The 24,926-nt window shown below is 40.8% G+C and overlaps 1 protein-coding gene and 1 pseudogene across 6 annotated transcripts in view; one reads left to right on the top strand and one right to left on the bottom strand.

Annotated features, from left to right (window-relative positions):
- The window catches only part of Cyld (CYLD lysine 63 deubiquitinase), a 39,305-nt gene extending 18,350 nt beyond the window's left edge, over positions 1-20,955 (bottom strand). For 2 of the 6 annotated variants that reach the window (XM_075976834.1, XM_075976837.1), the window contains exons 1-6: positions 20,600-20,732; positions 12,250-12,902; positions 10,823-11,125; positions 8,565-8,670; positions 3,179-3,277; positions 492-608 (exon numbers count right to left, since the gene is read on the bottom strand). In XM_075976834.1, the coding sequence (XP_075832949.1) occupies positions 492-608; positions 3,179-3,277; positions 8,565-8,670; positions 10,823-11,125; positions 12,250-12,753 (1,129 nt within the window). In that variant the 5' untranslated portion in view covers positions 12,754-12,902; positions 20,600-20,732. Of the gene's footprint in view, positions 1-491; positions 609-3,178; positions 3,278-8,564; positions 8,671-10,822; positions 11,126-12,249; positions 12,903-14,465; positions 14,595-20,599 lie in introns of all 6 variants that reach the window. The other 4 variants (XM_075976836.1, XM_075976835.1, XM_075976839.1 and 1 more) reach the window with 4 other exon arrangements.
- On the top strand, positions 2,209-2,980 carry LOC142852688 (small ribosomal subunit protein eS7-like; annotated as a pseudogene).
- Positions 20,956-24,926: the final 3,971 nt, after the last annotated feature.

The raw sequence follows: 24,926 nt of genomic DNA, 5'->3' as shown, positions 1-24,926 counted from the left end.
GAAAGGTAGTGTGTTTTAAAGAAAGTAAGATAGGCAAGTCTTTAAATGAGTCACTTCATTTCTAGAAACAGTTGATTCTAAGCAGATGTTTTAAGAGATCAGAACGAACTGCTGGGCATAGTAGTGTACACTTTTAATCTCAACACTCAGGAACCAGAAGCAGGTGAGTCTCGGTGAGTTCGAGGCCAGTCTGCTCAACAGAGCAAGTTCTAGGACAGCCAGGACTTTTTATATAGAGAAACCGAGTCTCGGGTAGAAAAAAAAAAACAAAGCAAAACAAAACCCAGACTACTAACATATTTCAAATGTATCCTCAACCCTAATAAAAGTGTAGTTCAAACTATGTTTAATATTTTAGTTCAGCAATATTGTCATATTAGCTATGATCTATTCACTGTTTCCAAAATTAACAAATATTGATGAAAAAGTCACTTCCCCTTACATATTAAACAGAGGGTACCATTATAAAGATGACTAAAATTATAGATTACCTTCATCAATATACCATGAATTTTTGGATTTGGATTGTTGTTGTGAGTCAACAGATGACCCATTTAAGGTATAAAATAATTCAGATCTGTTTCTACTTCCAGGGTCTGAGGTAGATCCTATGGAACAAGAAAAGTTCCTTTTTAAAAAAACCAATAGTTACAAAAAGAAATTTTATAAATAAATTAACATGCGTATGGTATAACAACTGCTCACACAACTAATATACATATACATAATATTGTATTGTCTTCGGCTTTAAAAGTTTGGTAATTAGTCAACACAGAAGAGAGTAGGAGTTATAAAATTAATATAAAAGATAGCCGTTTATATTAAAGCTCTAAGAAACCATTTTGGTGGTCAGTGGTGACACGAGCCTTTAATCCCAGCACTTAGTAGAGGCAGGCACATCTGAGTTTGAGGCCATCCTGGTCTATTGAGCAAGTTCCAGGACACTACAGACTATCTAAAGAAATCTGGACAAAAAAAAATCATTCCATGTAGTCTATTTTTCTATGTCACCCCTATTTTGATGAAATTACTGGCTCACGAATTTCACCTCTATCATTCATACCATATAACAGTGGTTTTCCACCTTCCTAATTCTGCCATCCTTTAATACAATACCTCAAACTGTGGCAAACCCCAACCAGAAAATTATTTTCATTGTTACTTTATAACTGCAATTTTGCCACTGTTATGAACTGTAATATAAATATCTTTCTTTTCCAATGGTCTTAAACGACCCCAATAAAAGGGTCATTCAAACCCCAAAGGGGTCACGATCCACAGGATGAAACCCCGTTGCAGTCAACAAAAGAACATCCAGCAGTGTTATAGACCCTAGACATACACAAAGTTCTTTCACCAAAGGCTGTGAAGTGCATTCTATGATGGTCACATGATGTGGGATTCCCCTCCGCATGCTGTGAATACCATTGGTTAATAAAGAAATTGGTTTGGACTGATAGAGTTGAACAGAGCTAGTTGGGAAAACTGAATGCTGGGAGAAAGAAGGGCAGAGTCAGAGAGAAGCCATATAGCCCCACAGGAGATGCCAGAACTTTACCCGGTAAGCCACAGCCTCGTGGCAATACACAGATTAATGGAGATGGGTTAATTTAAGATGAGTTAGCCAGAAATATGCTTAAGCTATTGGCCAAACAGTATTGCAAATAATATGGTTTCTGTGTGATTATTTTGGGGCTGAGCAGCTGGGAACAAACAAGAGGTCTCATAAAAAAAAAAGTCACACACAAAAACAAACTGCCGAATGATGCACTTCTCAGAACTCATCCCATTAATAAGTGGCTCATCATTATAATTTCCCTTCATACTTCAAATGTGATAATACAAGCTGATGAACAAATTAAGTTAAAAAAACATTCAGGTTTAGGGTGGGTATATGGCTCAGGAGTAGAGTCCTATATTAGTTTGTGTAAGATGCCAGATATGAGGCAAGCACCAAAAAAAATAAAAAATAATCTCAGTGTCTGGAACAATACCTGAGTAAAAAAGTACTTACCTAGCTTATAAGGTTCTGTTGACTTTGATCCCCAACATTACAAAAGAAATAATTTAATTTTTTTAGATTTACAATATAAACATCTTAGAATTTTATTAACACAATTTCTTGTTCTTTGTAGTTTAGGAGGATGGACCTCCGAGGCTCTGTGCCCTCGTTAGGGATGTGGTGGAATATTCGGCCTGTGCCTGTCAATGGCGGACAATGTAGTCCACGACCCATATGACCAGTGGTACTTTCCTCCTTTCAGGAGAAGGCCAGGATCAGCTCAAGCAACAAGACTAGGAAGCCTGATGACAAGAAGACATGACTTCGAGTTTAGCATCTCTCATGCACTGCTTGAGCTGGAGATGAACTCAGATCTCAAGGCACAGCTTGGAAACTTAGTATCACCCACCACAGCCAAGGAAGCTGGTGATGGTCAGAAAGCAATCCTTATTTTAGCACCAGTTTCTCAGCAGAAATCTTTCCAGAAAATCCAAGTCTGACTGGTTCATGAATTAGAGAAAAAGTTTAGTGGCAACCATGCAGTCTTCACTGCTCAAAGAAGATTCTGCCCAAGCCAACTCAGAAAAGCTGTACAAAAAAATAAGCAAAAGCACCCAACAGCTGCACCCTGGCAGCTGTACATGACACCATCCTCGGAGACTTGTTCTTCCCAAGTGAAACTGTGGATACTCCGTGTGAATGCATGGAAGTCAGCTCCTAAAGGTTCATTTAGACAAAGCTCAGTAGAACAAGCAGAACACAGGTCGAAACTTTTTCTGGTGTGTATTAGAAGCTCCCTCCCTCCCTCTCTCTCTCCCACTCTAGGGTTTTTCGCTGGAACTTGCTCTGTCAACCAGGCTGGCCTCAAACACAGAGATCCACCTGCCTTTGCCTCCTGAGAGCTGGGATTGTAGGCGTGTAACACCGCCAGCTGTTCTCTCTCTTATCCAAATAAAAAGCTCCCTCCACAGCTCATAGGCTGGCCATTTCGGTGGTTTCTTTACTACATCCTCACTTAAAATCATGTACATAAAATTTTAGTTTACATAAAGTGTAGGAACAAATTATATATTTACATATATACATATATATATACACACACACAACAACATATAGCTTATTTAACATCTTGGAGAATCATATTATCATGTAAACTACCAAGAATGGCCTCCATACCTGTAACCTTTGGTTTAATATGACTAGATGAACCTTTGTCACCAACACCTCTTGACATAAATGCTAGTTTGGGAGGCCTCCTTTCCGGTGTCATGCTCTCTGAAATAGTAAACATACTTTTTAAATATATATGGAAGAAACATAGTTTAGCATAAAAAACAAAGAAATCCTTTCCAACAAAAAAAGCACAATCTTTATAGTCTTATAGATTCTCTTTAAAGACTCCACAGTACTGAAAAGTAATTTCTCAGGTGAAAAAAAATCAACACTGTACTTAAAAATATAATTTCTGTAAGAAAATATAATCATCAGTTATCAAAATGCTTTAATTTTTGAAAAGTTAGTCAGATGCAGTCAATTTTATTTGAAGTTTTAAAAAGCTTTAGAGAAAACCTTATTCATAATTTTCGCTACATTTTCCAGATCAGCATGCCCAGCACAACCCTACACATTACAGCGTTTTACACTCAAGCGTTTATGGAGTGTGCCAAGATAAACATGGACAATCTGTTTACTGTAAAAACCGGAGCCTTTACATGCCCACGTGCCTGGACAACCTCTAACCAATGTGCTGCACTAAACTGACTTGATAAAACTTTCTCAGCCACCCAAGTATGCTGGATCAGTGTATTTCACAGAACACAGCTTGATAAAAACCTAGGTAGGATACAAATCAGAGTTAGGAATGCACTCAGTACTAAGTATGTTTCCACCTTTAAACATAACATGCATTAAGAATAACAGATATGTATACAAACAAATGCAAACAGGAAAAGCAGAGAATTACACACAAATCAATAATACAGATAGCCAGAGATACAGAACTAAATTTTTTGAAGGAAGCATTCCAAGTTTGACTTCAAAGCACAGGTAACAAAAAATTCTGGCAAACTTCTTTTAAATTCAAAGATCTTCCTAAATATTAAAACCTGGTAACACTCATCCGACACTCATAACACTGATCAAATAAAAACAGAAGAGTCAAGATGAAAGGCTTCCCCTCAGGAAGTTTAACAGCACATCCATGAAGTGCAATACAATTGCTGAGCCCATACCTGATAAAGCTGTTATCAGCCAAAACAGTATCACACACAGTGGAATTTTGAGGACAAAAAGAAAAAATAAGAAAATTTTTATGTTTTAAATATAAAAGGTAACAAAATAAAAGAGTCATACTGACTTAACAACATGTAAATAATGCTTGATATCTTTTTATCATGACTGGAGGAGGAGGAAAATATATATTAAACTATATATCTTAAACACTTCAAAATATGATCAAATAGAATACTGAGATGTCATTTCAATTAAAAATATACTGACTAACCATAAGTTTAAAAATGATACAATGAAAGAAATACTATAAATGTTTTATGACATTACCATTCAGATATTTACAAATGTTATCTATGACAGTTTTTGTAGAAAAAATAACCATCACTGGAGGAAGTTTCCTAATTAGAGCATATAAGCTGACTAAAGATTACTAATGCCCACTGTCAATTGTAACTAAGAGTGTGTAACTCCATTTGAAAAGAGAGCACAACCATATGGATACCACAATATATGTATATTACCCAGGTTCAGTCATAATAACAAATGCAGTCAGGGGTCCTCCCTTTGTACTCTGTCAGGATGGCCAAGCAAATTATCCCCAAAAGGATGAGGCATGATACCAGCTCTGCTAGTGATGCTGGAGGTGATGCTCCAAGTTCTAGGAGTGTGAAAACTGTAGTTACCCTCCACCAAAGACTTTAGGGGATAGGGTCTGTTTGAATGGAAGCTTCATCCCAGCCCCTAGCATCCATATATCCAAAGAGTCTGGAATGTTCAGATGGAAGCTCTACCCCGAGCCTCCCCCTCCAATTGCCTCAGACCAGGCTCCACCCGAGAAAGTCCATCAAACGATGACCCCTCCCCAAAGATGCTCAAGACCATTCTCACAGGGTTTTTAAACTGCTCCCCAGATAACAAACATGTGGTGTTCTAGTCTTTCTTTCCCTTCTCCTCTCTGGAGGACTAGAAAGCCATCCGGGAGCATGGTATCTAATAAACCTGGGCTTTTTCTAATTCGTTTTGATTTGGTCTGATTTGGATTATTGTGTCAGTGGAAAGGCTTATGGGGTGCAGAAACTTTGTATCTGGAGGTTCCACCAAAGGGCTGTTTTTCTCACTGCCCGGGGCCTCATGGTGGGAAAGACCCTTCTCCCCTGCTCCTGCTCTCAGCCAGCTAAGATCAGCTTTCAACTGGGTAAGCTGTCCTTTCCAAGTCACTGTCTTAGAGGCCCAGGGCCTCTTGCGATTCTCAGGGTATCCTGCCAAAGACATGGCTGTGCCAGGCTCCTGACCTGTTACCGGGACAAGAACCTGTTTTATCCTGTGGGACCCCTTTTTCAGAAGATGTTCTGTCCAAGGGAATTTCCCACACCCCCTATTTTTGATCCAACGCTTACCAGAGTGGATGCACTGCACTCGGCTTTGGGTCCCGGCACAGACTTGCGAAATGGGCACCTGCAATTCAAAGCCTGATCCCCAAACACCATTGGACTGCCTTTTACAAATCTTTTTAAATTGGGGCTGGCTGACACCAATGTCGGACAGAACTCCCATATGCCCATGGTTTCTGGTTACTGCAATCCCACCCTTCCTCCCCTCAGTGGTCAGTGTCTCACAGCACCTGTCTTAGTTACCAGGGTCATGGCACCTGCAAACTCCCGCTTATCTGGGAATCGGAATCCTGAAAGTTCTGCCCTGACCATGCTGCTGGAGACACTGGCCACTGCACGCGCATGCACGTGCACACACACACACACACACACACACACACACACACACACTTCTCTTGCAGTTTGTCTGTATCTCTGCACTCCTGTCTCTCATCCCTGGCATGTGATCTGGTCATGCTGGGATTCTCCCTGCCACGAATCTGTTCCCCCTGCCCTACTACTCTGACTTGCATAGGTGTTCTGTCCTATGTTGGATTTCTGTTCTTCCTTATAGCATCTGCTGATCTAGCCCTCAACGGGACCACCTGTGTGCTTGCCTGGCTCCTGCAGCCTACTCCAGGATTTTTAAGTTGGTCAGCTGACACAGTTTCCTGGAAAAATTTTGTTCATCTATTAATAAATACATGTAAATAATGTGGTCACAGTATGCTTGCTTTATGCCTGTGTGTGTTTGTGCGCATTTAAAATCTGTAAAACTTGTAACTCCGGATTACAACTGCTCTGAAAAAGTACAAACGCATAGATAACCACTATTTTGGTTAAGTTCAAAACCTCAGTCCCATCCTTATTAAGGGTACCCACATGCGCTGGTCCCACCAAGGAAATATTCCTCTCCCACATGCTTTGACTTACAATGTATTTCTGTATAATTCCTGTCCTGTTCATAAAAAACAAGGTTTATAACAACGCAAATTTACTGAGATATTAAGGCTTCACCTCTACATTCATGTACAAGAACACATGTTGCTAGCAGTCAGATTTTTTATTTTTCTTTTTATTTTTTTTAAAAGATTTATTTATTTATTATGTATAGTGCTCTATCTGTCTGTATGTTTGCTGGCCAGAAGAGGGCACCAGATATTACAAATGGTTGTGAGCCACTATGTGGTTGCTGGGAATTGAACTCAGGACCTCTAAAAGAGCAGTCAGTGCTCTTAACCTCTGAGCCATCTCTCCAGTCCCCAGCAGTCAGATTTTTTAACTTAAGAGTAAACCGCCTGATATTGATTTATAATACTAAATTGTTTACAATGTTAAAACTTGGTTCTGCCTTCTACAGATTAGGATTATACTTTCTGTCTTAGAACCACAGCTAAAAAATTAGATATTCCTTCTAATCTTCTTGCCTCTACTAACATTGGTAAGCTGTAACTGTTTGGGTAAACTATATGTCCAAATTTAACTTATATATGTCTAATTTAGATATCCCTGACTGGTACAGGTACCCTGATCCTCAGGTGCCTTTACAGATCTGAGAATATGCTGCTGAGGATGTGGAAAAACTCATGCTGTAAAACAGTATAGCTGTTTCTCTAAAATCTTACTGTAAATAGTGGTACCCTGTGTGGGTAGATCAAGTTCCTTTCAGAAGCCACAGTCTCAGCTGGTGGTGGGGTTTCATACCTACTCCCCACTCCCTACAGGCTGGGATTTTGTCTGGACTGAAGCTGCACAGCTCGTGAACACATCATCACAATTCCTTTAAGATTATATATACAACTGCCCTGCTGCATCCAGAAAATTCTGTTTTCTTGAAGTTGACCTCTACCTCTGCCTCTTAAGAACTTTCTGCCCTCTCTTCTGCAAAGTCCCTGAGCCTTGGTGGGAGGAGTGCAAATGTACGTGCCCACTTAAGGCTGCAGACCCACAGTCTCTTATTCTTGCACCTGAACCAGTTGAAGGTCTCTGTGTTGACATCTTCTGCAGGAAGAAGCTTTTCTTAGGGTTGAGATGTACTGGTCTATGGCTATATTATCAATTATATCAATTATATTGCTAAAAAAACTGTTACCTTTTTAAAAGGTTATAAACTATGAAGACATGCAACACAAAGAAAAAAAACTGAGAAGGAAGGATACGAAAAGAAATTATGAGTTTGGGATCTTAGGAGCTCATAGACTCTGGACCAATAGTGAAGGATCCTGCATGGACTGACCTAAACCCTCTTCATATGTGTGACAGTTGTGTAGCTTGATCTACTTGTGGGACTCCTAACACTGGGATCCTTAACTCTAAAGCTAAGTTTTGGAAACCTATTCATCATATTGGGTTGCCTTGCCCAGTCTTAGTAGAAAGGGAGGAGCTTAGTCCTACCTCAACTGGATATGTCATCCTTTAATACCCATGGCAGGCCTGCCCCTCTCTGAACAGAAACAAAGGGGAAGCAACCAGGGCCAGGGGCGGGGGAGGGAACAAGAGGAGAGGAGGGAGGGAAAACTGAGATCAGGATGTAAAATAAATAAAAAAATAATTAAAAACAACAAAAAAAGAAACTTCAGCCATCATTTAATATGAATCCTGAATCCTCTGTGGAGTTTAGATGAGATAAACAATTTTTTTAAGCTTCTAGCTTCATCTCTTACTCCAAGAGACAGCATTTTTGTATTTTTGAACCTTCCAATTACAAGACAGGATTTCTTTCTCTATTAAATGTCTAGGAGAAGACAATGTAAGAGATAATGTATAAACTTCACTATACTTACATACTTTTAGAAATAACATTTATTGCCTTGGTTCAGGAGAAAAGAAAGGTTAGTCTATATAACGACAATTCTACAATATAAAGCCAACTTCAAAAGATCAATCTTTAGTATATATTTGCATTCTCATAACAAAATACATGTTAGAAACTATCTTCTGAATACATAAAGGAGACATACCTGGAATGATATCATTGATGTGCAGAAGAATTGTACTTTCAACACTTGCAAAGCTACAAAGTTGTACTCCATCAAACCTTCCATCCCAGTTGCCAATAGGGTTATCCTTGAAATGCCAAAAAAGTAAACCTTTATATACCTTTGTCAATCAATATAAATGTGAACACCAACATTTCTTTCGAAAGTATTACCTAAGATATCTTTCATAGAAAAATGTTAACTATTTTGCCCAAAAGAAAGGCTATATTAGAAATATCTGCAAAAGTAACAACATTTTACAATAAAAATAATAAGAATCAACTTACAGCAAACACACAAAATAATGAATCAAAAGCGTTTTTCATACTTTAGTCTGCAGTAATAACACCAGCTGAGGTTTAAAGAGACATTGTCTGCAAAAGAAAACTTACTAGGATTGCATTATTTTACCCAGAAACCTACCCTTAAAGTTAATCACACATCTGCATCCCCTGGGCACTTTGCTCACTGTATTACTGTGTGTCTTTTTATAAACAGAAGAGCAGTTACTTCAGAATTCTCTTGTTATCTGTGGGTATACAAGACTTTCCTCAAAAAATGGGGAAAGTCTTGATTTTCTAAGTTATTCTCTACTGTGTCACCAGCCACAGGAGTTATTCGTGAGGCACAAGCAGATGGCCATGAAACAACTGCCCTGAGAACGAGTGTGGAATGCTAGCGTGTCTCTGGAAACAGACAGCCATGAGAAAAGTTGGGATCGACGAACTTTCTTATCAAGAAGTCTAACCGGACTGTTTGGAACTGATGCTCACATAAATCAAACAATGGACAGAACTTGTGTGGAGCTGGCAGGCAAGTCTCAAGACAGCCTGCCTGGGCTAAATAAGATGACCTCCTAGGTCACCATTAAGAAGGGAGAGGACCCAAACAGTTCCTGTAACATCTAAAGCCTGGCCCAAGAAACCTATAGCAAGGGGAGACTAAGTCCAAAAACTAATGGCCTTCTTTCTCCAACATTCTCTCTACCCAGTCTACAACTCCTCTGAAACACTAGACTCTCATTTAGAGAATTCTTGTTCTTAATTATTAACGATTCTGAGAGACCCACGGGTCTTACTCTGGCTCTAATTTCACATAGCGAGAGTCTGGCAAATTCTTATTTTGTACCTAACTAATGAGCCATCTTACACAATTTCTAAGTACAAGGCAACACTGGAACATTCATACCCAACCATCTCTGTAGAGCATTTATGAATAAATAAAAATGATTATTAAAAATATTCACTGTGTGAGTCTGCTGCTCATAATCCTCTCCCAACACACCCTGATAAGAACAATTATGAAGGAATCTCCTTTATCCATAATGAACTTTTGCCTATACTTTCAGTCTAAGATAAAAATGTTCTCAACTTCTTTCTCCTCATTCTCTTAGGGCCACGTTAATTCACTATGTGCACTGGAAGGCATCCATTGTTAGCGAGTATGGTTATTCAGTAATAAAATGAGTGACACAAACAAAAGGAGTCATATTATACCATATGACCTCACTTCTGAGGTACCTACAGCAGGCAAACACCCAGTCTGTAGTTACCAGGCATGGGCAAACTGGGCAGAATTTATTTAATAGAAACAGAGCACAGCACAGGATGATGAAAAAGTTCTGTAGACAGACAGTGGAGAGGCCATGATTAGAATATGCCAAATGATTTGAACTGTTAGTGCACTGGAACCTTTCTTATACATAGTTTGTCACAAGAAGAAAACAGTTTTTAGACAGTAAAAATCCTGTGGGAATACTCTGTCAACTCAAAAAGCAGTATGGTTCTTTTCCTGAGTATTTTCTATTAATAACTTTCTACATTCATTATTGTGAGAAAATTAATTAAACTTTAGCAAATATACAAAAAAGTATCAAAAGTATTTTTAAATTAAAGTAAAATACAGTATCATACAATATATTTGGACTTAGCAGAGAAATGTCAGTTTGTTTTATTGTTTTGGTTTGGTTTTTGTTTTTGTCTACGGGTCAATTAAAATAAGCAGAATTTAAAGACTGAGAGTATTATCCCAGTTTATTAAAACACGAAAAAATGTGGGAAACGTATTGTTTCTGCTCATATTCCTACTGTAATGTTCCTGTACCAAAGACAAACTGGAATATCTTCTTTAAAATACTGTAAATTAGTCCATTTGAAGAATACAAAGTGTTCAGTTTATTCCTAAATTGATAATAAAATTAATATATATATTCACAATAATAAAACTCAAAAAATCCTTACCATGTCCACACCAACAAAATATCCTAGACTCTCTTTTCCTGGCAAAACATCACAGAATATCACTGTTCCAGATTCTATACTTTCTCCGACCTTCAGAGATACTCTGGAGTTTATTTCCAAAGGGGGAGGTTCAGCCTGCATTGTATCCCCCGGGGCTGCAAAATCACTTTCCAATCCATTGTCATCGTCGTCTATGGGCTCCAGCTTGTCCAATGCCACAAACACGCCACAATCTTCATCACACTGAAAAAGCTGTTTCCCTTGATATACCCCATCAGTGAAACCTTGGCCACGACCTTCTTCCTAGTTTTCAAAGTTTTTTTAAAAAAGAGATACAAAAAGATTATCCATTAAAGGGATTTCAGGAAATTACTTTGGAAAAACTCTAAATTATATCCATAATATGAAATATGACTAGCAGCTGCTGTTGGGTTTAGGGTGTTTAAAGAATAAAGAAGCTGTATCTGATGATCAAACTAACTCATAATTTCAGATCATAATTCTTTTGAGAAAGAGTGAGGATTAAATTTACAACATACTTCTACCATGACTTTTGTCATGAACAGGCATTCAACTTTAACCAAACAGCAGCATCAGCTCCATTTACTGAGAACAAACTGTAACCATCTACAGCCATCCACCGTACAACTACTATAAGTCATGTGTGCTCTAAGCACGTCACAGATGAGGAACACGTTAGGAGAACTTGATGTAGGTTAAGTAGCTGGCAACCCTGCTAGTACATACCATAGCTGGCAGTCACAGCCTAATTATTTCACTGCTTGAAAAGCCAAATCAAGAAGCAAGTAAAGCACGACCTCTCTCTACTCCTGAGAGTGTCCAAATGTGAACCAATAGTCAGTTTGAAATATAGAATTCTTAGAAATATTGCCAAAGCACGTAAGTTCCAAGGCAGTTTATACATTCCGGGGATAAGCATGAGCAAATTGAAATTGCTGCAACACACTTCAAAAATTTTACCTATAAACAGTTATACTTAGTAGCATACACTAAGAACTGGGAATCTTGTGGGCACTATCACAAGATAGTTGACAATTTTTTAAGTGTTTATAATTACAATTGGCAGTGTTAACTTTTAATATAGGAAACATAAAATCTCCTAAGATATAAAGTCCAGAATAATGACTTGTAAGTTTCTACCGTAAAAGATAATTTTTTTAAGTTTCCAAGAATTGTCTTTATATCCTCTCAATTTATCATTAAATAAATTTGGGGGCTGAACTATAGCTCAGAGGCAGAGGGTCCTGAGGTCCATCCTGAGAACTGTACTAAAAACAAACAAACATAAAACACAAATCTTATAAAGGGGAAAATATGTGCTCGTGGTCTCTCGCTCACGCGCACACTCGCTTTCTCATACATTCGCTCTCTCTCCTTCTCTCTCTCAAATGGCCTAGCAAACTTACCAGCAATTCTACTCCAAAGAAAATCCCCGACACTGTCCTGTCCGCTAATAACGGTCCTCTGAAGCGCACAACTCCTGGAAATTTCTCTTCCCCAGATCGCAGCTGTACTTTCACAGGGCTGCCCACATCTACCTGGAGGCCTTTAGTTAGTCGAATTCTGTTTCTAAATAGGCTGAGCCTCTCCTCACAGTTGGTAATTGCCAACAGTAACTCTGTAAATTTCTCAGTGATTTCTACAACATCCTTTTCATCAACAAATAGAACTGCGTGCGGTTGCTCTAAGATTTTTAATCCAATCTGATTTTTCTTGCCTTTTGCAGAAGGAACTCTTGAATGCCCCACAGAACGGTCTTGGATGTACTGTCCTATACTTCCTTTGGGTACTTTTAGGAGTTTCTGTGTCTGTTTGTCTGTTACACTGCATTCTTGAAGAAGCAGATAAAAAATCCGTTCTTCCCAGTAAGGTGAAGTAACCTTCTCTTGGCTCCATAGGCCTGAACTCATTGTGACAGTAACTTCAGAACATCAACTCACAAAAAGGAGCCACTAGCAAATCTGTCATAAAATCCCCAAAAATGAAGTTACTGGAAGTCCCAAAGCAAGTTGTTAACAACCTGGTGTCCATGCTGTAAAAAGACAGCAATTCAAAGTGCCTGGCAAACAAGCAAAACAAACTTTAGACTCTACTCAATACAATCTTAAAATAAAACTAAAGATGTTTTAAAATCTCATTTGACTATATAAATATCTCAATGAGCTAAACGACCCATATGACTTGTGTCCACTGTAACTGCATTTTTAAAGAACTCCAGCTACAAGGCATCCTTAAAAACAATAACAACTTTTCCAAAATTATAAAATTAGATAGAATCTAACAAAAACTTTAAGATTACCCTAATATACAGACTCTGAGACTTTTTTAAACTTTACAAAGTAGCATTTCTGTCTAACATGAATGAATAAGATACAATATTTGAGAAAATGCACATAATCTTATAAATTAAAAAGGCTATTTCTAAACATGTAACTTAGAAAGTAACACATTACAGTATCGAACATCATTTATCACTTAAATATGACAATATTACATTCTGAAACTTTATCCACAATTCATTTATCTATATGCTTCATTCTGGTAATGGAACATTATCTCCTCAATTTTATTTTTATTTACATATATGTGTTGTATCTCTGTGACTGTATGGCACATGTGTGTACTCCCAGAGGCCAAAAGGGGGCTGTTAGATCCTCTTCAACTGGAGTTATAGGCAGTTGTGAGCCACCCACCATGGGTGAAGAGAACTGAATTCAGGTCCTCTGGAAGAGCAGTACACACTTTTAACTGCTGACCAATCTCTTTAGCCCCTCAATTCCATTTTCATATAACTTTGGTGCTTAGACAAGAAGATATTAACTATACTAATTATAACTACTATTTAATTTCTTACAATCACAAGCATTAAATATAATCTTGAGTATATATACATATATACACATATATATGTTAGGAAATGATTTGTAGCATCAAAAGTTGGACAATGGAATAATGACATATGACTCTATTACATTGCTCTAAGATATTTAGTCCAATCTAATTTTGATGTTTATGTCTATAAATTATACTGAATTGTAGATGCTTATATCTATAAATTGTGGGCTTTATACCACAATTTTAACTATATATAAAGGGAAGAACATACAAGTGATTATTTTCCAGCTCTAACATGCATTTAAAACTGTTAGAAAAATAATTTTACAATTTGTAGCCTCATTTTAAAAGATAACTTTAACTAATGACTTAAAACAACATAACTTCAAGTGCTGTAAATGACATGCCCATTGTCAACACCAGGCTAAATGGAGAAAAGTTTGAAGCTATCCCACTAAATCAGGAGCAAGGCAAAGTTGTCCACTCTTGTTACACACAAATACCACAGTTCATATGTAAAGGTACAAGGACAACAGAGGGATTGGTTCTCTCTGTCCACCATGTAAGCTCCAGGAATCGAATTCAGGTCATCAGGCTTGGCAGCAAGCCTTTACCGGCTACGCCACTTTTCCAGTCAAATATATCCTCTTTCATAAGCCAATTTAGAAATATAAGTTAAAAGAAAATTAGCTTTATAAGGGAGATATCCTGCTTGACTAAATAATGCTACCCCTGGAAGTCATGGTTATTAAACGAAAATCCCACCCAGTGCCAGATGTAGGAATACCTCCTTAGGAATTGTTAGGCAGGGAGCTTCCAAATGCCCCCAAGACAGTCCAGACTCTTGCCAGTCCTCTTGGTTGCCCACCAGAACTAGATGATGAGATTCTGTTACTTAAGACACCACATTCCTTAGCTGTAAGATACAGAGAAACCAAGAAACGAAGCTAGAGCTTGGATGGACACGTCCTCCTCTGGCTAGCTTTCACAGTGCTGAAGGGTGCTAACTAAGCAGGCTGCGTAGGCAGAGTGGGACATCAGTGGTCTTGGCCAGCTGGGAATCCTATGGACTACAATACTAACCAAGCAGGCAAGACTGTGATGGACTCAGTCAACCATGCTCTATTGAGTGTGAGGCCTGCTCTGGTAGAGGGAATCCATGCCAGGTACTATAAACCAGTTCAGAAACCCATGGCATAGAGGCTAACTGCCAAAGAAAAATTTTAAAAACTCAATTCCATTCCTTAAAATTAAGGACTTATTTAATTATCTCCATGAAAAGAATGGTTTCCATGTATCTCTGCCATAAGAATATAGCTACTTGATTCCCAAATACAGTTCATGTTTGTTTCATCCTTCTTTGGAGACAGAGAAATTCTTCTCCAGCCCTGTGCTTATAGGCAGAAATTAATAACATTATACTATGTAAGCATTTTATTCTTGTAATTCAAATCAAATAAACTTAAAACTAAAGCATCAAACTGTATTATTTGACTCAATGATTAAGCAACCTGGCAATTCAACACACAGTAACAGTTCTCTTAGAAAACACTTTTAGGTGATGAAGTGTCCCATCACGGTAACATTTTCACAAGTCTGTCCCTCTGTAAGCCCAAATGAGAGACACAAATCACCCGAGACAGGCTAAAGTCAGCACTCCTCCAATCCACCATCACTTAAAGCCTCTGTGCGATATTTGGTAAAGATGGATGAAGGCCATGGCAGCTTGAGCAGCTCCTCTTTCTGCTTCCTTTTGTAATGTGTCTTTAACTCCACTTGAGGGCACTGTCTACTTCAACAGAAACGGAATCAATCTATAACTGCCACTTACACAACACCTCTGTGGACACCTCAGTCTTAGCCCCACATAAACAAAATCCCTCAAAAAAAGCACCAAAGAAGCTACACAACCCTTTAATGTGGCTGTGTGCCTCTGAGGAACCAAGATAAAGTGTTTGGTCTTTTGTTGTTGTTTTGTTTTTTTTTTTTTTTTGTTTGACTAAAATGCTATTAATATGTCAGCATTTTTCAAGAAAGGAAATTACTTTTTTCTCAATCGCTAAGAATCATTAGGAATATAAATTATTATTAGTGAGTCTCAAAATATATGTCTGTTTATTATTTGATTAAAAAGCTTTCCATCCTAGCCTCTGAGTCCCTTTCCTGTTTTCTACAAATCATACTCTATACTATACTGTCCCTCTCGCAATCAGCCATTTTCTGTGGTTTCCTGCAGTCTGTCTGTCTTTGACTCTTTTTGTGGCCTCCTTGCTTTCAAATTTACTATTTCCAATCAGTTCTAAGAAGTGAGGTGAGGAGGTATGTTTCTGTGTCTGAAAAAGCAAAGCAACAAAAACAAAAGGAACAGACAAATTCTAGAAGGGTCTTGAAAAATAAGGTGCATAAAGCCTTATTACAAAGATATTCTTGAGACTGGTCCCAGAGGTTGAGGCAGTCAAAAAGCAGTGACTTATTGTTTGAGGATCTCTTTAAAATGCAAAATTTTTGGCCAAAACCATTTCACAGCTATTTTATTTTTAAAGTAATTTTTTCTAAAACCAGGTATCTTTAAATAGTAAGCTGGAAACTGTCTGTTCTATTGATTCTCTAACTTAACAACTAATGCTGCAACTTGAAATAAAAATATAAGTGATAATGAAGCATTATCAAATCAAAACAAATCATTATTTGTTTTACAATATTATATTTTAAATGAATTTGTTTACAAAATTGCCTTTTGCAACTCATTAATGGAGGTAGTCCACAGTTTAAAAAAAAGGAAAAAGATAGCTTCTTGGTTAGTAAAAGGGTTCCTGGAAACAGAAATTTTAAAACACCATTTTTAAAGTGAACTAGCAGAGAGTGATGAAGTCAGCCAACTTGTTGCACAAGTGAACCTGAGTTTATCCTCAATAATGGGATAGGTCACAACCAGAATAGTCAAAGCAAACATTACAAAATACTTTTCAAGGTATTATCCAAATATAAGAAACACGTGTGACCTTCCCTCTTTACATGAAATATATTAAGAATAGGTTTGAAACACATTACAGCTAATTTCCTTTATTACAAATAATAAAGTTGGATGAAGAACTTTATGGTTCTTTCTATATACACTTGACGATAAACCAAAATGATCACTTATTGTCTCAAGATATCAGCATTACAAAAGAAATGCGCTGTCTTTCTTCCCACTATCGTAATAAATATAATGTTAACATTCTCATTCCACTGGGATTCATAGTAGTTAAATAAAGCTTTATAACCCCAAGCAATAAGAACAGCCTCAAGACTTCTCTCTTTGTAGAAAGAGAAACATCAAAATCACATTGTGAGTTCTTTCCAGGTCAGGGGGAGTATTCAGATACAGTCAGGGTTAGACACTGAAATCCACAACTTTAAGTATGACGCCTGCTTTCCACCTACTCAGTTGCTGCTTTAAATAAAGGTCATGACTTCTGTAATAGAAGGAAGATAGGTCTCACAAAGGCCATGGTCAAGAGGATGGGGTTAGATGAAGGGAGAAATTTTCAATTGTACTCTGTTGTTACTTGGCAAATGGAATCACTGTGAAAGTGAGTATATCTCAAGAACAACTCATTTAAACGCTATCTCAGGTTAGACTGGGTAACAGTGATCTTGTATATTTTGAAAATTAATGAAGTATTCAAAGAAGTGTATCAAAGAGCTGGAACACAGCAGTATAGCCTCAAACTGTTCAGCCTGAAACAAGGATGAACAGGCTTCTTCTTTTCTATTTTTGAGGACACTGGAGACAAGGGAACAGTAAAGAATCACAGGGATTTGAAATCAAATCTGTTTATATGAGCTTGGTGATGACCTGAATGTTGAGTAAAGGAGGGTTTCATTATATTACAATAACTATTAAACTAAATGAGGGTTGAAAATAGAAATGTTGATCAATTTCCAATGAATGAAATGAAAAGATGATCAAGATATAAGTCCTAGCACAAATCAGACTTCTAAAACACACAGTACAAATGGCCATCAGTTACACAGAAATGGTGACTGCTAACTTTTCTAGACTATTAGATATCTTGATATCAGTTCAAGAGATCAGGTTGCACCATCTAAGAGGCTCACAAAAACAGGTGTCAATCAGGAACTTCCGACATCTTCTGAGGCAGCCTCCCTATTCTAAAACAACACAGGAAGTTTTCTAAATCAGCATAGAAATTGAAATACTAAATACTGCCCAAACCATAAATGGTAAAGAGGTAAGCAGGCTGGCATGGATCCTCAAGAAAAGAAACACATCTTTTCCCAAATGCTTCAAGACAGCTAGGATGACTATCGGTTTAAGAAAAAACAGCCCTCGCTAAAAGAACAAGTTGTTATATGCCTAAACAGTACACAGAAATACAGAGATTTCAAGACCAGGATAACTTACAACACAAGGATACAGTCCCTAAAACAAGTGGGTCTTACAAGGTTTAAAAAAAGACCAAGTCTGGTTCCTACACACAGTCACATCAGGAGGATGACCGCCCCACTCCTTGTCTTCCCAGGGCCTAGGCTGGGAAACTTCATTAGCTTAGGAGGTAACAGTGAAAGTCAAAACACTATTTCTTTGTCCTTTTAAGTGACTCAAGTTTCTACTACTTTAAAATATAAAATCAAGAAAAAGGAAAATGACTTTTGCCTAAAATACCATTGACTCTTTGGATAAAAGAAATCACAATCAGTTTTAGACTATACTGCTACACATATAAGTATAAACAGGGAGAAATGTTACACTTAAGAAATCAAGCTGTTTAGACCCTAAATAATCACACAGAAACTCTATTAATTAAATCACTGCTTGGCCCATTAGCTCTAGCTTTTTATTAATTAACTCTTATATTAATTTAACCCATTTCTATTAATCTGTATATCACCACGTGGCTGTGGCTTACTGGGTAAAGTTCCCAGCATCTATCTCCTGCGGCTCCATGGCTGGGGTCATCTTCAACAGAGAGAAGGGAGAGAAAAAAAAAGAAGAAATAGGGGAGGGAGGAGAGGAGGGGGAGATCGTTAGCAGGGTTCAACACTCTACATTCTAAGTCAAAAGATGCCTAGACAGTAAACATAAGTCCTTGATATTTGATGATACATCCTACACACAGCATCTTCGTTTTGGTGCTTTGAGCACTGTGATTACCAGTGAGATGGCTCAAATTTCCATATACTTATTAAATTTCTTTTCTGTTCTCTGCATATTGCTTGATAAGAGGCATCAGCCATTTTGGGTGGTGGGTAAAATCTTGTTTTACTACAAGCTTGTAAAAAAATCTTTTTACTTAAGGAAATGAACCTTTTACCTCATATTGTAAAAGTGTTTGTACAATTTACACTCAAATTTAATTGTGTTGCTCTTACTTCAAATGGTTGCAAAAGGTTTTATGAGAAGTCTGTTAATTGCCTTTGCTAAGACTTACAGACTCATCAACATCTCAAACGTTAAATAAAATCCATTAGTATTTTCTAGGCAAAAAAAAAAAAAGAAAGAAAAAAAAGAAACCAAGCTGTTCTGAGCTTCATTTGACACTGGCTTCCTAGCCTCACACCACGTATAATATACTTAAAAAAAAAAAGAAAGAAATTTAAGATGATAGTATACAAGCCAGGAACAAGATACTAGGATAGTTAGAGGAGCAGGATAAATTACTGTGCTTGCTCTTCGTGTATTGAAGATTTCCTTAAATCACTTAACCACAGTTTAGCTATCTGCTGTTCGATGGTATTTTATATAACAAGTTCCTGGCCTTATTGGCTCATCTCGAAAGTTAACCACCACTCCAAACAAGGATTTCTTTGAAAGAATACCTTAGGATTTTGCAGCAGAACATTAGAGAATGTTCGGGTACTGTCAACATTCAAATTACAGGAACCTCACTAAGAATTTCCAGCAAGTCATTTTCTCTTAATACTGTTCTAGTGCAAATCCACCCACTACCCAGTGGGGAGCAGCAGGCTAAATTCTTGGGGCCACTCAACCTACTTGAGGTGTGAGGGGGTGTGCAGGAGACTGACGCCTGAATGCACGCCCCCTTGAGGCCTGCATTCTTCTCTGGAGCCAATGATTACAAAAACGAACAATCTTATTAAGATTCCCTAATTAGCCCCAACTAAAATAAAAACAAAAACAAGGTATGAATGAATGCTCCTCTAAGGAGACAACTTCCAAGAAAAAGAAGAGAGAGGATGGTGGAGAGAATAGGGGGGTTGGGAGATTGCAAGGCTTGATGGCTAGATGACAAACCCTTAAAACATGCAAATGCCAAGGGCTGGAACAGAAAAAGATGCCAAGGACATGAACAACCCGGCAGCTGACCCAGCTGAACGCAGCTCAAGACCGTGATCTTCATTCACGACTTCGCGATTCTCCAAAGCTGACTATGGGCAATAAAAGGAAAGAGAGGTACCCGTCTCAACAGGGCACACCTTCCAACTACACAACTGTGCAAAACCATTCTCCTCCCTCCCCTTTCTCACGCCACCCCAGACCAGGGAAACTGAAAGAAAAAAAGCAGAACACGCCATTAGCGAGGCCGGACTGCTCTTCCGGGAGAGGAGTCTCCAAGAGCCCCCAAAACGGCACAGGCATGAAGTACCACAACCCGGGGCTCTCCGTGCCTCTTGCAACCCGCTGGGGGACCAGCCAGGTCCCGGCCTCAGTTTCCCCATCTGTCAACGACGGCGGGCCAAAGAGGAAGACTGAGTGCTGCGCTGCTCCTCCCCAAGCCCTCTGGTCCGGGAGTCCCGCGACTCGAAGTCCCCCGGGAGGCCGGAGGTGGGCTGCCCGGGGCAGCTAACGGGCGGGCGCTGAGGCCCGACGGTCGCCTCTGCAGCTCAGGGAGCCCCGAGGCACAGAAGCAACGCCGAGGACCGTGCCTTTGCCGCTCGGCCGCACTCACTCACCCTTCTCGGCCGCCGCTCAACGCCCCGGCCCCGGCTTCATAGCCGGCGTATCCGGGGCCGGCCCGGAACCCCACACCCACCACCCCAGTATTTACCTCAGGCTCGCGGGCCCCCGCGCAGCCGAACCTGCTACCTGGGCCCGCCCCCACCTGCCCCGCCTCCGAACCGCCCGCGGGGAGGGAGGAACGGGGGCGGAGAGGGCAGACGCCGCGCCAGCCAATCGCATCCAGAGATTCGTGTCTGCGCGCTCTCTGATTGGGTCTTCCTGTAGCAGCTCTTCCTCCAATGGCAGCCGGCGCGGCGCCGGCCGAAGGGACTTTCCGCTCGGTCAAGCTCGGTGGAGCCAAAGGGAAAGCGAAGGGGCGGGGCAGAAGGGACAGAAGAGAAAGGATGGGGGCGAAGAGCGAAGGCTGATTGGACCAAAGGCTGTGGGTGCCGCGTCACCATTGGCTGAAACAAGACCTGGGCGGGGCGCTGGGCTCCCAGCTCCACCTCCCTTGCGAGAGTCTGGGTTCTTGCTCTAGCTGTCAAAACTAGGGTGGGAAGCGGAGAGCTGAGAATAGTTTTTCAGAATTCCATGAAAGATCGAAGCTTAGAATCGCACCTAAGAGTCAATGTTTTCTTTCTCAGTTATTCGCGTGTGGCATGGGGAACTCCCGACTATGCTGAGCCTCCATTTCCTCATCTGTAGAACGAAGGTGTTAGTAAATTCTTGTAAAATGCCACGCCGTATCCCCTAACAGTAGGCGCTCGGGAAAAGTTGAGGCGCTTCCTGCCCTCGGATGGGGTCCGGAACGCCTGCTGTTTCTGAACCTCTGGGGGCACCTGTCTCAAGTTGGAGAGAGTCTCCTAAGGATAGAGAAGGGATTTCCACTCTCCACCTTACCCAGGCCGGCACCCCTGGCCACCAGCCAGATTTGGGGTAGAGTTAAGGATCTTTCGATTAGAAGAGAGGCTTCTGACTCCCAAAAGTGCTCACAATATTTAAGGAAACTCTTTTTATATTCAGTCCCAGAGCCTGGCAGTACATGCCTTGCTTCGCTGGATAGTCCTCTTAATTAATTCCTTCTCCTTTGACATTTTAACTACTAATTATGGGAGAAGGTGATTAATACTGAGAAAGAAGGAGGGGTGTGTGTGTGTGTGTGTGTGTATGTGTGTGTGTGTGTGTGTGATTGTTAATCGTGACACAAATTCCCCCAGTGGAAAGTGGCATGTTTCTGAAACCAATGAGAAGTTAAAAGCAGGCAGACACATGGGTGATTACCAACAGTATAAACTCACCCCATCTCTCTCTGCCGAAATCACCCACGGTGAAACTGACATCACTTGTAAACCTAAGCCTCAATCACTGGTACACATACATCCTGTTCCCACCTTCCTGAGCTCTAGCAAGAAGCAACATGATAGGGATCAACCGTGACGTGCAGTGAGTGGCCTTACGCAACATTATCCCTGAAAGATCTGATTCTCCCATGACACCGGCGGGACCCGGAGATCCAATCTGGCTGTGTGGAAGAACATTTCAGCCTGGAAACTGGATTTGCTTCCCTCCAACCAACAAGGAAGAGAAAGGAGTCAAGGAAGTGAACTTGGGGAATCTTTTAATGAGGCGAGCACTCTTAGTTTCTCCATCTTGCCAAATCCCTCCCCCATTGTTTTCTCTCCTCAGATCTCCTCTCCCCTGTGCTCCTTGCTGGGTTGTCACTCCTGGCCACAGTGGCCACACATCTTATTTAGCCCTCCTCTTGTCACATGCTCACCGAATCGGGGTTAGGGCCTGCCCTCGTCATCAGCTAAGCCAAGCCTTACATCCAGGCTCCTCTTAGTCACCGTCCCTGCTAGAACTGAGCTGACGCGATGCTCAAGAGATGCCTGCCATGATCTCAAACAGGAGAGCAGACGGTGTCATCACCCTATATATTATTTGCAATTCTTTATCTTCCAGCCTCTCATTTTACAGAAGGGAGAGTAAGGTCCAGAGGTAAAAAAAAAAAAAAAATGGATTCCCTCAGTCGCACAGACGCTGTCTCCCCACTTGTGTTTAAATGGTTTCTCTGACTGAGAGGTTATCATCCCTCCAAGCTTCCCTTCTCGAGGGACCCAGCCTAGGTCCAAACTCTACCAACAGTCTTTTCAGAGCCTGCTCACCTCTTGCTTCCCTACCCTCAGCCTGCCCCACCCATCCTGCCCTTGGCTCCACTCGGGTTAGGTTGAGCTGCTGAGGAGCTGGTAGGAGTCAAATCGGTGGACGGGAGGAATGAGTGCCTGCCCCCAGCAGGGAGCACAGAGCACGGGGCAGCCCCCTGCTGTCCCCGTTGACAGCTCAGTCAGAGTTAGGAGAACAGTCTGAGAAGTACTCTAAGAAGGGAGGGGTGAGCTCAGAGGCAGCCTGAAAAGGCTCCTGCAAAATAAGAGAGCAATGACGAATGTCACAAGAGCTGAGTGAGCAACCCAAAGGGAACAGAAAGTGCATGAGATACTGAAGGAACTGAGAAGGCTCTGACAGGGTGGCACACTTCATCAGGGCCAGGCAGGGCCTCATTCCCAGGGCAGTGCGACTCCCTGGAGGGTTTTTAATCTGGTAGTGAATGCGATTCTAAACTGTCTTACCCAATTCTCTTAAGGCGTGTGCAGGATCCCTAATGCATGGCCAGTGAGCTGAATGTAACCCCCTCTAGACGTTGGCAAATCCAGGTAACTTTTTAGGAGCTATTTCAGACACACCGTGGGGACTGAAGGAAACATCTCTTAGTAGTGCTGGCATGGCCACGACATAGACCCTGCACTATGTCTCCCCCATGCCTCATTAAAAACTCAGTAAGTACCCACAGTGCTTATTTCATGCATATCTGTATTTAACACAACCTAAAGTGAATGGTGGTCCTGCCCCACTGCGATACTACCGTACCCCACCACCACAATGAACGGGTGACTTCCTGCCACACCCTCAGCCTCCCTGGTTCTAGCTGTGTTCCCACCAACCTAGTGAACACGGCTCTGAACCAGAATGAGCTCTGAGCCAAGAAGCCACCTAGACCAGGTATCCTTGCAGATGAGGATAGGGCACCATCGCTTTCTCCACAGAAGCCCAGCATGGTGTCTTCCCGGGGAGCTGAGTATCCTCTGTCACAGAGACATCTATCTCTGAGGAGGGGCCTTGTGGCAGACCTGAGCACTCTATCTGGAAGCTGTTGTGCTGGCCACCGAAGAGCTCCTTTCAATGAGATAAAAGGGATTGCATTAAACGTCTTTAAGCTAATCCAGCTGAGCCCCTGCTCCCCTCTTGGAGCTGCTATCAGTACTTAGTAGTGATGAGTGATTTCTGTGGGCGACTCTAAAGCACACAGAAGAAGAGGCTCGGTGCTCTCCTCTGACACATTTGTGCCACACTGAGACCATTTGGGGTAGCGCATGCACTGAGTGTGCCTCGTGTCTGGTATAGCCATCCTTCCTTGGGAAGGATGCTCTAGCGGTGCCCTGGGCAAGGAGATTCATTCTTCTCATCTGTGCCAGCTTCGGCTTCTGCTCCCATTAAATACAGTTCATTAAGTGAGCTCTTCGCTTAGTTTTTTTTTTTTTTAAAAAAAAAAAAAGATTGAGTGCCTAACATGTGCTGCGTACCTTCCCAGGCTGAGGGCACTGGAGGGAGCTTCGCCTCTGCTCCCAAGCAGCTGGCATTCCGGGGAAAGTACGTCAGCCTTTGCTAAAGCCTGCTGCTGTGACAAAATCCCCGAGAAAACTAGCTTGGAAAGAAGAAGGGTTTCTTTTGGCTCAGGGGTTTCCCCCGTTGCTTTGGCCAGTGGCTTTGAGCCTATGGTATTGAACTATCGTAGGGTGGCAGTCGCTAACCTTGAGGTAGTTGAGAAGCCTAAAAGAGACATGAGGGAGAACCAGAGTCCCACTATCTCCCTCAGCGGCACAATCCCAAATGACAGAAGACCTCCTATTAAACTCCAACTGTCAAAGGCTCCACAGCGTCCCAATAGAATCACATATTGCCAATTAGTTCTTCAAAACACAGGACTTTGAGGGATATCAAGATCCAAACTCTGTCAAGAAGAATGGGGCAAATGCACACAAGGAGTCAACACTGAGAAGGCCCCGAGGCAGGAGGATTGGAAATGGGCAGACCAATCAGGGAAGAACTCCCTCAAGGAGGCGACTGGGAGGGGGGGCATAAGGAAGTAGGCACAAGCCTAGCACAGGAAACGGTGGCACCTTAAGAATGATCCTGAGTAAACTGGGAGCATGGGGGTCACGGGAGAAGGGAGAAGGAGAGGAGGAAAATGGAAGGGGAGTGGAGAAAAATGTATAGCTCAATATA

The sequence above is a fragment of the Microtus pennsylvanicus genome, chromosome 6, assembly GCF_037038515.1.
Source record: "Microtus pennsylvanicus isolate mMicPen1 chromosome 6, mMicPen1.hap1, whole genome shotgun sequence".
In the NCBI taxonomy this organism is placed as follows: Eukaryota; Metazoa; Chordata; class Mammalia; order Rodentia; family Cricetidae; genus Microtus; species Microtus pennsylvanicus.
This window is presented reverse-complemented; position numbering and strand designations above follow the sequence as displayed.